The sequence below is a fragment of the Chlorocebus sabaeus genome, chromosome 8, assembly GCF_047675955.1.
Source record: "Chlorocebus sabaeus isolate Y175 chromosome 8, mChlSab1.0.hap1, whole genome shotgun sequence".
Lineage (NCBI taxonomy): Eukaryota > Metazoa > Chordata > Mammalia > Primates > Cercopithecidae > Chlorocebus > Chlorocebus sabaeus.
Window position 1 is genome coordinate 75414936 of NC_132911.1, and position 14641 is coordinate 75429576.

General features: G+C 38.4%; 1 protein-coding gene across 10 annotated transcripts in view; it reads left to right on the forward strand.

The window, feature by feature from the left end:
• The window catches only part of EYA1 (EYA transcriptional coactivator and phosphatase 1), a 345314-nt gene that overhangs the window by 263809 nt on the left and 66864 nt on the right, over positions 1-14641 (forward strand). For all 10 annotated transcript variants that reach the window (XM_038000399.2, XM_038000401.2, XM_038000400.2 and 7 more), the window contains 2 exons: positions 3753-3892; positions 5869-5952. In XM_038000399.2, the coding sequence (XP_037856327.1) occupies positions 3753-3892; positions 5869-5952 (224 nt within the window). The remainder of the gene's footprint in view (positions 1-3752; positions 3893-5868; positions 5953-14641) is intronic.

Here is a 14641-nt window from a genome sequence, read left to right on the forward strand (position 1 = left end):
ATTCAGTCTTTATTTAACCTGTTTCTTGAGTAATCTGAAGTTATTGATCACTCTCTCCTTCCTGACATACTTTTTCATCTGCAATACACTGACTTTGGTTTTCCTCTTCACACCTCACCCGTCTTTCTCTGCCCATCCCTTGTACACACACTGCATTTCTTTAACAACACTCATTTCCTTAATTACATATGGTATCAGTTTCCAATCCTAAACCCAGCCCATATTTTTTTCTGGAGATTCAGAGCAGTCTAGCAGCCTACTGGGCATCTCTACTTGGATGCACACAGCCCATCCAAATTCAACATGTTCAAAGCTGGACTGAATCCTCACCTATATTCTTCCCTATAATGCCGCCTTCTTCCTAAGTCCCGTACCTTGTATTACAATCTTCACCCAGTTGTGAAACCACTGACATGGGCATGATGTTTTACTACATCTTTCTTCCTTATCCACTTAGTTGTTGATTTTACCTCCTAATGACACTTCAGATCTCCTTATGCCCAGCACCTACATCACCATCCCTCACCTGGATCACTGAATTATCCTCCTGGCTGGTCTCCCGTTCTCAGTCTCCTCTCCAGCACCCTGCCACGTGGAGTGGGAGCCCCCACTCCCTTGTTGAATTCTTTACCTGCCACTCCAGCCTCATCTCTGTGTTCTTCTGTAGACTCAGGTCAGATTGAATTTTTATTTTCATTTCTTAAACATGACATGCGCTCTCACACGCGCTTGCTCTTGTTCACTCACTTGCTGTCGCGCTCTTGCTTTCTTTCTCTCTCTCTCTCCCGCTTTACCTTCACACATACTTACGCCCCGTCTGACGCGGTCATATTCCCTCTTCACTGCTGCATTTGTCCTCTGTCTTCAGGAAGCTTCTGTAAGCCTGCAAATCTGAGTTATGTGGACTTCCTCTGTGTACTCCTAGCATTCTGCCTTTCCTGTATTGTGACCTTTTCCACATTACTTTGTAATTTCTCATTTTTGTCCACAAGTCAATGCCTTCCTCTGAATTTTAAGCTGCAAGTAGGCAGGAACCATTTCTGTTTGCTACATCATCATATTTCATGCTCCTGGTACAGAGCCTGCATGGTGTGAACGTGACATCCACTCCACGTTTGTTAAAATCAGTGAATGCCCTCCAAAGTATTTTCACATCCAGTATCTCAGTGGGGGTAAACTTGAACAATTTGGAGAAGATTTTAATGAAACATGAGCTGTCGGTGGATTAGAAGATTAAATTATTTGAGTATTTGAGTTGTTTTGCACTAGGAGGAGGAAGGAGAAGTTAGAGTCTGGAAAGCTGGTTAAGATAGTAGAAGCATTTAATTCCACCTCGTAGAAAAGGAAGGGATTTTGAAAAATAGCTTGTGTCACGTTTATCTTCATCTTCCTTCTATGAGTGGAGGCCTGCAAGGTAGGAGTGTGGGTGTATTTTAATATTTAAAGGTGTCAGGTTGTCTATCTTTTAGAGTTTTTTTCCCTTCACCTGGAAAAACTTTAGATAACATGATTTAAAACTTTCACTTTATACTTTGCGGAATGAATTTATTTTCTTTTGGAAGAAGCTTACAAAAGTAACTCATTTCATTATAGCTGGTCTGTGTCCAAAAAAAGTAATAATAATAAAGATGAAATATATTTTAAAAGATTGAGTTTTTAAAGCAGGGATAGAGTAAACATTAAGAAATAAAGGAATGAGCCATCAATAGGAAATCTAGGCTAAGATAATCTAGGAAAGATAAACGACTTTTAGGACAAAATTATACTGTCGGTAAGTCAAGGAAAAACGTGTAACATACTAACTTACATTGCTCGATGTCTTTTAGCTTCTCTTCAAATATGAACTTCCAAAAGCCGGAGAGCTCCCAATTTAAGAGAGATTTTGTAGTAAAGTACTTGAAGTGCAGGTTGAATTAGATAGTGACTGTACTGGTTGTAAAATGAATGCTTTTTATCGAAATACGTTGAAGAGATTAATATGTGTTTTGTCTCAGATGGTGAATATCTGGTTCTGCATGGAGACGTACATTGCAGAATATTTTTTAAAAAGGAAGGCCAAGGCTTTTTCCTTAAAGAACAGCTTTGAATCCACTTGACTGCTTAAAATTCTACTCATTTGGAGCTGCTGATTCTCTTTAAAGCATGGAAGAGAGAGGCTCAGTTTGGAACATCTTAAGGAGAGGATGCCCTAGTTATCTGCCTCTGTAATAAAAGACTATTAATATAGATTTAGAGAATGATAGCTGACTAGCCAGCATTGTATTGTAATGGTTCTGTGAGATGAGTCAGCTTAAAAATGCATCCCAAATAATAAACTAACCCATGGGGTGGCGTCGATTTGGACTTTCTGACTGTAATTAATAAGCTTATAGGTCGTCATGGTGGTTTCTGGGTGTGAGAATCACATGACTAGTTTAGATGAGGAAGTTTGCCATCTTGTTTGTTACAGAAGAAGACTCTTGCATGTTTTCTATAAGTAATAGGAATCTATTTAGGTTGTAAGATTAAATAGGAGGTATAGTGCTGTCTCCTGTGATTTACAAACAGAAGTTTATTCTGTCAAAGCCTTTTCCTATCTACTCTGACTCAAGGTTTTGGAGAAGCACTTAAGTGTGGAGGTAATCCTGAGACCATGCAGTTTGACACGTGGATGGCCTTTTTGGTAGAATTGAGGCCAATAGTGTGTTAATTAAAGGCTACCAGGCCTTTAGTTGTTCTCAGTGGTTTTCTGTTTGGTGAAATAGACCAACCTCAAAAACATCATAGTGAGAATAATCATTCCTCATCTTAGATGGGAAGATTCCAAATCAAATCTGGTACAGAAATCTGGAAAAGAGTTTGTGGGGTGAGCCAACTTTTTGGACATCTGGAATTTGGGAAAAGAGGAGATATTCTGATGTATGTTTTGGATAGACTAAAAAGTACTAAATTGGTTCGAGTAAATGGCTTTTTGTTCAGTCTGAACCCAGGATAAGCATCTTCCCTAGCTCCACATCCACTGCCAGACTCCTCCTTCGAGCCTTTTGGGGGTTGTTCTTCATTTTGTGGTTTCTATGTAATTATTTCAATGGCTTCTCTGAGTTACCCAGATGAGTACTTTTAATATGCTGCCTGGTTTTGGATGTTTGGTTCAAAGAGACTAGGACGGAGGACAAGTCGGTGATGGACAGTGTGTGGAGTATGGGTATTGTCCATGTATCTGCCCTCCTTTTATCTTGTCACCCACTGCTTCTCACATAAAATGAGGGAGAAAATGGAGAATGTAAAATTTTCAAAGAAAAGTCTACCTGATGATTCAGTTTTCCCTGCCCCAGAGCTGGTTTTTCTTTTCACCTCTTTGCATGCACCAGAAGCCTTTTTGTAGCTGAGAGAGCCGCAGCTGAGGCAAATGTGTGAGCCTCTCCGTATGGCCAGGTGCTGTGATTGGAATGAATGAGAGAAGCGGGGAAAGGCGTGAGGAGCATTCTCTAATCACAGAGAACCACATGGAAGATGCAGGCAACCTTGTACAACCTGTTGCCTCTCACCTTCAATTAAATTTTAATTGCTCCTGATCACACTTTCTTTCAAAACAAATCTTGTAATCAGATATCTTATAAATTATTTACCAGTGCAAGTAAAAGACGATGTAGGATTTCAGCAGAATGAAATGTGCTTTACTATTGAAACTCCCCTTATGAATTTAAACAAGATTAATCTTGGCACCATGGTGATAGAAATAAAAGATGAAAGTCCTTCCTATATTCCTACAGAGTACAACACAATCCACAGCCCTTCAACACCCATTAAAGATTCAGATTCTGATCGATTGCGTCGAGGTTCAGATGGGAAATCACGTGGACGGGGCCGAAGAAACAATAATCCTTCACCTCCCCCAGATTCTGATCTTGAGGTATGTCATTGCCAACACCCAAGGAAATAGCAAGGTGTCTTGATAGCTAACTGGTGGTTTTACATACCTGCTATGTAAACAGCAGTGGCTAAGGTATCAGATGCTTTTATTACTGCTTTCTTTTTTATGTTAACAATAGATAAAGTAGTATTTTCTCTCTTCTTTATTAACTATAGGTTAAGCAATAATTTGTTTTTTTCTTCCCTATGAACTCTATGGCAAAGCATCTGTTTATTTCTCTCTAAAGAAATATAGTAAATTATGCAATTCTACTTGAACAAAATTCTGTTATGCTGCTCTGTCTCATTGCCTTTTTAATTAAGTGTCATACTAAAAATACTTAGTAAAATCCACTTGTTAAAAGGCACAAAAAAAAAGAATGGGTAAGACCTACTATTTGATAGCACAACAGGGTGACTATAGTCAATAATAACTTATTGTACATTTTCAAATAACGAAAAAAGTGTACCTGGATTGTTTGTAACACAAAGAACAAATGCTTGAGGGGATAGAGACCCCATTCTCTGTGATGTGCTTATTTTGCATTGCATGCCTGTGTCAAAACATCTCATGTACCCCGTAATTATAGATACCTACTAAGTATCCACAAAAATTAAAAATACAAACAATAAAATAAAATAAAATCCTTTTTTTTTTTTTTTTTTTTTTTTTTTGAAACGGAGACTTGCTTTGTCACCCAGACTAGAGTGTAGTGGCATGATCTCGGCTCACTGCAACCTCTGCCTCCCAGTTCAAGCTATTCTCCTGCCCCAGCCTCCCGAGTAGCTGGGACTACAGGCACGAGCCACCAAGCCCAGCTAATTTTGTATTTTTAGTAGACACGGGGTTTCATCGTATTTGCCAGGATGGTCTCGATCTCCTGACCTCGTGGTCCACCTGCCTCGGCCTTCCAAAGTGCTGGGATTACAGGCATGAGCCACCACACCCAGCCATAAAATCCACTTTGAAATGAAAGACACACTTGTATATATTGAGAAAGGAAAACCTGGAATGTTCTAAACTGAAATAGTAGTCATCTAATGAGACATATTTTGGTAGAGTTCAAAAGCAGGAGGGATTAAGTAAGAACTTAAAGGGTGGTAGATTTCATAGCCTTCAATCCACTGCAACTAAGTTTCTGCTTTTTGCCAGAGTGAAATCTGATGGTTGGAAAACATGATTATTTTGACTAAAAAAAAATGAAAAATTTCCAGCAGAATCTATGTATATGAATATGTACTGTTGTGAGTGGGAATGGGAAGAAGTAAAACAGGCTTGGGAGGCTTTTTTGTGTTACCCCAAAGACCTTTTGGAAATGAATTCCTTCAGATCCCATTTTAAATACCTCAAGAGTATGTCTAAGAGCATGAGTAATGTGTCTGCTTATGTTGTTAAATACCTAAACCCTGAAGACTTAAAAAACCTGGCAAGAACAATGTATATCCCATCCCTTTGATAACAGTTCAATAGGTAACATAAGGTGAATCGATTATGTAAGGTTTTAGTCTTTTGGTGCAATTTTAATACTTGGCTTGCTAAGAGTAAAACATAAGATTCATTATATTAGTACTTCTCAATGAACAGAGATCAGAGGTAATGAAAAGATAAATGATATTTGATCAGTTGCTCATCTCTATCTCAAGTTATAAACAGACTAGTTATAACTCATTTTTTTTCGTTTATTCAAAGCTGAGACTGAAATTCTATTACAGAATTAGAAAGGACATAGCTTATTATCTCTTTCTTATATTTATATTGACATTATAAATGTAATTATCCTCTTGTACCTCATCTGAAGTTATATCTGGAGAAAAATTAGGAGATACTCTTTGAAACAGTTGTAGTTTTTTGGAAATAATAAATTCAGATTTTTCATTCATCTTCCATTTCAAGATGACTTTTTCATGTTGCAGTTAACTGAATAACAGCTTTCTCAGCCAAGGCAAAGACACATTGATTTGGTTCTTCCTTTGTAGAGAGTGTTCATCTGGGACTTGGATGAGACAATCATTGTTTTCCACTCCTTGCTTACTGGGTCCTACGCCAACAGATATGGGAGGGTGAGTACCAAGAGGCATCAGTTTTTAATTTCTTTGGAGTAAATATACCTCTAATTTGTTTATTGTCCAAATGAATATAATTTAACTTTAAGTAACAAACTTAAAATATAAATGGAAAAAAGCTATATAGTCAAATATATATGTAAGGTAAAAAATATGTAAATGAGCCAAAGAAGAGATTATTTTTAGGTCTTTGGCAATAAGATACACTTTATACAATTAAAGTCATGCTTATTCAGACCCCAGTGAATAAAAGTGATTAAATATTATCCTAGGATGAAACATTAAAATACATAAGTGATGTAGAAAGATGTTTTCTGTTCTCTTTTTTACTTTTCCTGTCTTTTTATTCCCTAACATTTAGTGGAGCAAATATTTCACTTTCTGTTGTCCTCAGTGATTAGCAGCTTTGGTATTTTATCTTCAAAGCAACTGCTACAAATGTCTCTATATGTCCTTTGCTACTTGGGTTAAATTTATTTGAATGGTATGTAAGATTGATTCTCTGAAAGGCAGTAGAACCAATATGCCCATATTAGAGTTGTACAGTACGTATATTGGTGTTATAGATAAAGAATAATATTATAGACCACTTTCTGTGAGTAGAACTTTGGTTTCCATGTTGTACATTTGGGTATCCCAAAAGTTTGGAATTTCCTTTCTGGCATATTGATGATTTCATAAGTCTTTCCCAGGTAAAAATGTTATTTAAAGTAGCTATAGGTAATTTCTCAAGTTATTCTGCTAATATTTCATTTCTCTTGTTTTAATCATTAAAGAAAAAATAAGTCTTAGTTTTTTTAAGTTATTTGGAGCATTAGAGACTGAATTCTTATTATGTCTCAGTGACTTCAGCAGTTTATCACAATTAAGTGTTAGAATTAATACCATTAAAATGCACATACTGTTATTACAGATTTGACCACGTAGTTTGTTCTTTCAACAAATACTTATTTCAACAAATACACACTGAGTATCTGCTATGGATATACAGTCTGAGGAATTTAGCTTCACAGCCTAGGTTTCCTTTTCATCATCTTAAAGGTACACCTAATCAAAAATAGGCTCGAGCAATAATATCCCACCATCTTACTTTCTGTTCCGAGATAAGATATCGGTAAAACACAATATGTCCCATCTTATTGTTCAGCAAATTCTCTATGAGAAGACAACAAAAATGCAGATTATAAAATATAAGGCTATAGAATCAATCAGCCAAATGGTCTCTACTGTGTGATTAGCACATAGTAGGAATTCAAGAAACATTAGCTCTGCTTTTTCTTGTATTATTTCTTCTGTCAATACTATCACTGTTCATATTTCTAGAAAAACTACTTAAAAACTAAAGATTAATATCTGAAATATCAACATGTAGTTAGTGGGCAGAACCTTGAAGATCTCCTTAACTGAGCCATTATAAAACCCCTACAACTGTCTGCTAAGGAGAACACTGGTGCGTGTAACTCACACAAGAGTGTTGAAAAGAGTAGGCACTTAGAAAAGGAGCATTTGAAAACCACCCAGAAAGTCTCAAATCTTTAAAAGCTCCCACTAAGGGCCAAATTGACACAAAAGAGAGTTATCTAAGAGTGTTCTATTAGCCAATGAAAGAGGCCAGCTTAGAGTTAAGGAGTTAGGCATTCCATGACCTACTGACCTCTCAGTCTTTGGCCGTAAATTATTGGCTTACACATGGAATTTACACTTAAACTAGAAATACCTGGCTTCATGTAATTTCTCATTCATGTCTAGACCAAACACTCTCTGAATAATGTATTATAAATACCATGAGTTTAATTTTTTAACGTGTCATGGAACTTTGAGGTTTCATCAAATAGTAGTTAGTTTGTTTGTTTGTTTAGCTTAGTTTTCCCATTCTAGGTCATGTGATAAAAAGGTTTATCTCATATAATTTCCAAAAGCCAAATTTATATATTCTCCGAAGTACAGACTATTTGAGTTTCTTAAATATAAGCTTATTCTTCATTGATAAGTTTATGGGGCTGAGGAAGAACTTCAGAAAGCCAGGTTTCTGAGGAAGGTCTTCCTGCGTGTCACTTTGGGTCTGAATTCTGAATGGCCTGAAGTTACTGTGCAGTCATCAGGAGAAAGGGTGTTCTAAGCAGAAGAAACAGGAAGTGCAGAGGCAAGAAAGGCTTTGCTGTTTGATGGACAGAGGCTGGTGGGACCACACTTAGTGGTGGAGATGGAGAGTCAATGAGATGTGGTCAGGGATGAAGGCAGGTTCCAAAGGGCCTCCCCAGCCGCACAGGGTCATCGGGGGACCACAACGGAGGAGATGAGAAGATCTGATTTACATTTTTAGATTGCTTTAGCTAAGTGTTAAGAATTAATGGTAAGAGAAGAGAAATGGGAGTCCAGTTAGGAGGTGATAGCAGTGATCTGATGCACCAGCAGTAGAGAGGAAAAGAATTTATTGGACTCTGGATTACATTGCAGGTAGAGAACTGGATTTAAAAATGATTTGGATTGATTGGAGTGGTGGGTGGTAAACAAGACAGAGAAGTGAAAGATGATTCCCACATTTTTGTCCTGGGCAACTGAGAAAATAGTCATATATTTGTTGAAATAGTATATTTGTTGAAATAGTAAAGAATTCAATTTGGAGGGAAAAGGGAAAGTTCAGTGTTGGACAAGTTTGAGATGCTTATTATAGAGAACTGCTTGGACCAGGCAAGGAAACCACTGGAAGGTGAGCCCAGGGTACTTGGGGGACTAGTCAGTACAGGAAATGGCAGATTCACAGTCAACATTGCATAGATTAGGGTTAGAGGCTCCCCGGAGTCTCTGAGCTTGGTTTCTTCCTAAACATTTTTTGAGCAACTTCCTTGTACTGAACACTTGTGGTCAGCCTGTTGTCTCATTGCCTGGAGGTGTCTTTTCCTGGCTGGGTGACTTTTGAAGATGTATGGCTTAGGATGTTGAATTATAGCTGGAAGCATGCAAGGAAGTCTACTTAATGCTCTCCTCATTAGAAATCATTAGAGTTGAGAAGAATTGGCTCTCAAATCTGATTATCAAGCTTTGTAAAAATGTGGTTCAACAAGGATTCTTCCAAACAGTAATAATAACCTCACTGATCAGAATGTCTTGAATTCCTTTTGTTTCCCCCAGGGTACTGACGAGAAAAGTCTTAAGGGAGTTCAGTGGCAAGACTTCTTTTTAGGAGCACAGATTTGGTGGTGTTCCTGGGCATTGTCAAGGGGAGCATGTGGCTGAGCCTTACTCTACACATATATAAAGAATGAATGCCTGACAATGTGATCGCTGTTCTGTTTCTTAGGGAACCAGATATTTGAGAAGTAGCTTAGTCACAGTAGCTTAGGCAACTCAATGAGTAGGCCATTCAGTAAGAGGACACAGGATCTGGTTGATATAATGCAAAATTAGGGCATGTTACAGCAATGTGTACAAAAAAAAAGTTTGAGAATGTCCCACCTTCCATGTAATCCTAGCTGTGGGAAGAAGGCATGTTGGGTGTTATAAGAAAGTCTTGTTTTATAACAAAGGTGATAGGGACAAAGAAAGGGTGCTGGATATAGTACAGCCATGGCTGAGGAAAACAAATAACATGTCAGGAAATTGAAGAGCCTGTGAGTGCTATGTAAATTAGGATGTTTTAAATAGTATCTGTCCTAGCTGTTTTTGTTTAATGCATTTTTCAAAGTTGCTTTAAAACTAATAACAAATTCCAGAATTTCATTGAAGAAAACTAGTCTTGGGTTATTTTTCATTGAATAGTCTCCTTATAAGAAACAATGTAATTCAATTATTGTTATCAAAGTATATACCCAAAACTTATATTTCAAATCAAAATTGTGCTGATGTCTCAGGCATGATCCCCCTCCTGTGGGAGGATTACCCAAGATATCTACACCCAAGGGCCTGATTGTTTCAACACTATCGTTTTATTATTGTTTAACGCCTGTGTCTCATAGTGATTTGGGCTAGAATGGATCTTAAAAATATAGATGTTCACTTTTCATTTTCAACAAAAACCAAAACATAAACACTTAGATAGCGTAAAGCTTAACATGTTTAATCATAGGCCTTATTAAGAACATTCTATATGCCCGGCATTCATTCGATTCAACATTAATGCTCCAAAGGTGCTGTTATCAAGCCTATTTTATAGATGAGAAAATTGAAACTTGGGAGAGGTTAGAGACCCAATGTAAAAATTACTCAGCAGCATGTCTAGCATAAAAAAAGTTCAATAAATACCAGTTATATTTGAATGTAGGTGAAACTGTACTGTCAAAAAAAAAAAAAAACTTCCTGTGTAGTGGCCAGTGAGTAAAATGGTGGCAGTGTCCTCAAATTTATGAATTACAAGTATACGCTATGCCTAACAGTATGATAGAAAGAGGATCAGATTTGAATTCAAGTAGATCTAGACTCAATTCCGAGCTCTGACTTTTTACCTGTTTCACCTTAGGCAAATTATTGATTCTTACTGAGCCTCAATTTTCTTATCCATAAAGCCAGCTACTTGACTTGTGGAATTGTTTTAAAAATTAAATTGTATCATGAATTTGGCCCGGCATGGTGGTTTATGTGTGTAATCCCAGCACTTTGGGAGGCTGAGATGGGTAGATCACTTGAGCTCAGGAGTTCAAGACAAGCCTGGGCAACATGGTGAGAGTCCATCTCTACAAAAAAATTACAAAAATTAGCTAGGTGTGGTGGCATGTGCCTGTAGTCCCAGCTACTTAGGAGGGCTGAGGTAGGAGGATCGCTTTAGCCTGGGAGGTCAAGGCTGCAGTGAACTGTGATTGCACTACCGCATTCCAGCCTGGGTGACAGAGTAAGATTCTGTCTCAAAAAAAAAAAAAAATTAAATTGCTCATAAATGTAAAAGTCCACGCACAGAGTTGTATTAATGGCAACAACCGATAGTTAGAAAAGCATGTGTCACCTAACGAACTTGTAGTTGTTCTCTTGAGTATTTGTTTTATAACTTACTAGGCTTCTAAGAGGATCTCACTTGTCATAGTGAGTTTAGATAAACAGCGTCCCTTGTGGGTGTGTTTCTGTGATCATTCAGTACCTTGAGGAAAGAAAAACTGAAAGCAGTTTATATTGCCCATTTCATCAGAACAGTCCAGTTCGCCGGTAGAGATTGTTGTTCCTACTCTGCTTTAGCGGACAACACTGAACTCCAAGCTCTTTTGGTGGAGGATATTCTTCCATGGTGGTTGATGCAGAAGCTAAACTCTTAGCATGGCACCAAAGCAGCCAGACACCGGTGTCCTCACTGAGTTGCCGAAGATCTGGTTACTTAACCAGGATAATCTCCCTTTTGGAACCTCCAGACCAAGGGTTGGCAAACATTTTTTGTGAAGCAACAGATAGTAAATATTTTAGGCTTCATGGGCCATATGCTTGCCGTAACTACACAGTTCTGCCTTAGTAGTGCAAAAGCAACCATAGACAGTATCTAAATAAATAAATGTGGCTGCGTTCCAATGAAACTTGATTTAATGCTCCTAAATTTGAATTTTATATACCGTTCGTGTCTTATGAAATATTTTTCTTTTGGTTTTAAAAACTCTAGACTGAGAATTGACAGACGATACCCCATAGGTCAAATCTGGTTTATAGTCTGCTTCTGTCAGGCCTTTAAGAATGTTGTTTAAGTTTTTAAAGTGTAATTAAAAACAATAAAAACACAAGGAAGAATGTGTGTCAGAGATGATATGGCCTGCAAAGCCGGAAATACTCCCTGTCCCTTTACAGAGAAAGGCTGTCTGCCTGCCCCTGCTCTGTGTGATGCTCTGAGCTTTGCTTTTGTTCATTTTCCTCCTGCCTTCCAGGACAATTCAATGACAGCAACACTGTGAGTAGACTGTGAACTCAATGCAGGCAGTGCATATATGCACCTGGGGCCCCAAGGAAACACAGACCCTCACATGAATTCATTAGGATAGGTGAAATAGCTGTTACAAACAGGTCTAAATTATAATGGCACAAACACAATAGAAATCTATCTCTTGTTTAAGAGTGGGGATATTCCAGGGTGCTTGGTTTGGGCATGGTTTGGGTACAAATAATAGTAGTGCCATTTTCATCATGCGGCTTTTGAAGCTTCTGGGATCATTAGCATTCATTCCCTGGTGGAGGGAGCGGGGAAAGGCAGGGGCAGTGTGAATGGGAGGCTTTGTAAGCTAAGCTGAGACAGGCACACACCTCTGCCTGTGCCATTGACCTCAGTCACATGACCCAGTGCAGGGGAGGCTGGGCGATGCAGCCTTCTGTGTGCCCAGAAAGAAACAGAGAATGGGTTTTGGTGAGCAGGTAGCACTCACAGCCCAGTTCTCAACTATTTGACCAATGAGTGAAACCCAAAGCATGCTTTCAACCTACCTTGCAGCTCTAGCCACACTGACAGAGCCAAGCCCCAGGCTATGTGAGTGGTGGCTCTGGAGTGATGATGGCCAATCTAATCCCAAAGGACAGAGCCCTGATTTTATTTCCTTCCTTGCATATCAATGCCAAGTTAGATAAAAAGGATGAAATAATGTATGTGTCCATATATAAAACCTCTGGATTCTGTAGAGTGACATAGAACCTAAACTCTCAAAACAAACAGAAGCACATTTTTTCGAATACCAGCTAAACAGGCATCTTCATCTCTCTTCTTTGGCCATATCTTGAAGGTTTCTCTTTTTTCCTTTAACAGCCAGCCCCTTCTGCCTCGCTACCAGTAATATACGGCTGAAATGTACATTCTTGCTGTTTAATTGAACACAGCCTTATTGTTCTTGTTCATGAATATAAAAGGGAATGCAGTGAATGAACAGGAATCATCACAGCTCCTTAACCACTGCACTGGCCTGCCAACCTCCAACTTTGGACTTCCCTTACTCTGTGACCTGGGAAAAAGCACCCTATAAAATGGGAGCAATTACAGGGCAGTTAGGGGAACAACGTGAACCACCTAGAAAAATGCTCATAAGTACTTCATGAACAAGAGCCATCATTTATTGCTTACTTTGGAGGTTTAGAGGAGGAAGCAGGAAATCGTGCAGACTTTGTTGTTCCAGGTAGCAAAGAGGGAGTGGGAAACAGAGAATTCCAAGTGGCAGAAATCATAAGCAAAAAGGGTAAATAGTGATAAAGTATACTTAGGGGATTAGACTTGGAGAAGAAGAGTAGCAGAAAATGTGTTGAATTAGTAATAAAAAGACTACACCTTTATTCAACTTTTGTGGTTTACACTGCTCTCTCACACTTATTATCCAGTGAGCTCCTTCTTTTTGCCAATTAGAAAAGTATAGCTCAGAAAAATTATTTGTCCAAAAGGTATACGCATCAACTGGCAACACCAGTCTTCTAATGGGTCCAGGCTTCGAGAGAACATTGAGTGCCAGGATTTCGTTCTGTGGGCGTGGGAATGCCATGAATTAGGGACGTGGTGGAAGGATATGATGGCAATGGAGGGACATGCTGGAAGTGTGCATTTGGAAGACCAGTTTAATAGCAAGGAAAATTATTGTGCAGTCCTCTGGTATAAAATAATAAAGGCCCAAAAAGTGGCCAGAACACTCTATAGAAAGGAGGGAGGTAGGAGAGTGGTTACAAATGAAATCCTGATAGATTTTTCAACTGGATTTAGCTGTTTAGCCTTTCCCTTGGCACCACATGGGTCCCTTGGTATTGAAGCCAATTTGGCCGGGTCCATCCTGACTTGATTCTTCTTCCTCCCTCTTTGTACCACTTCTTGGCAGTTGGCACATGTTTGAGATTCATTGGGTTTTCTCCACAGTCAAAATTAATCTTTGGAATGGTGAAGTTCTTTCTCTTATTCTATACTTGAGTATCATTTTCATGGTGTTGAAAGGGAGTCTCTCAAGTAAGGAGAAAATTAACACAATCAAGTGTCACGTATCTAATCAGTAAAAATGACCTGATTAGCCCCACCACAAGTTTGAGGATTTTGGGGGTTTTTTCCAGATCATTCAGGCAGTAGTTTAACCATGATTTATTTTTTATGTGTATACCATCTCTCTTGGTAATCCATATTATTTCTTAATTGGCAAGAGAATCACATCCAACTCCCAAAATCTGATATTTCATATCTAAGCAGCCCAGTAATAGGGCCTTAAACCTTGAAAAAAGTTAGTATTTTATTGATGGTATTGTTCCCTTTAGACAGGAGAAAACACAATAATGGAACCTTTGGGTCTCATAAGTTGTATAGATCATTTGGATAACACTTTTGGTTATGTGTTTATGTGTTGTTGTTGTTTTATTTTTTTAAAAAAACAATGTTTCAGCATAGTTTTTCCTTTCAAGATAGGAGGCTAATTTGCAAAGCTTAACCTTAATCCTTTCCCGGTGAGCAGCCAGCATGGGGTCTTAAAACTAAACCACTCATGTATTCGGAGTGCCCGTTCCTGTTTTTCAGCTTATTTTCCCCCCAAAACAAAAGATCTTGGGTGGGGAGAATTTTTAAATGACATTCAGGTCCTGTTTGTGGCTGTAATATTAGCATTCTAAGTAAGGAATTGTTTAAGGTGCCCTGAATGGGTATTTTTCTTTCATTTGATTTATACTGCCCAAAGAGTTGTCCTTGATTTGAGCATACTTAACAAGATATTCACATGGACCAACAAATCTCATAAATCTGCTCGCATTGTTAGCAACACACCTCACTGGGCCCCCA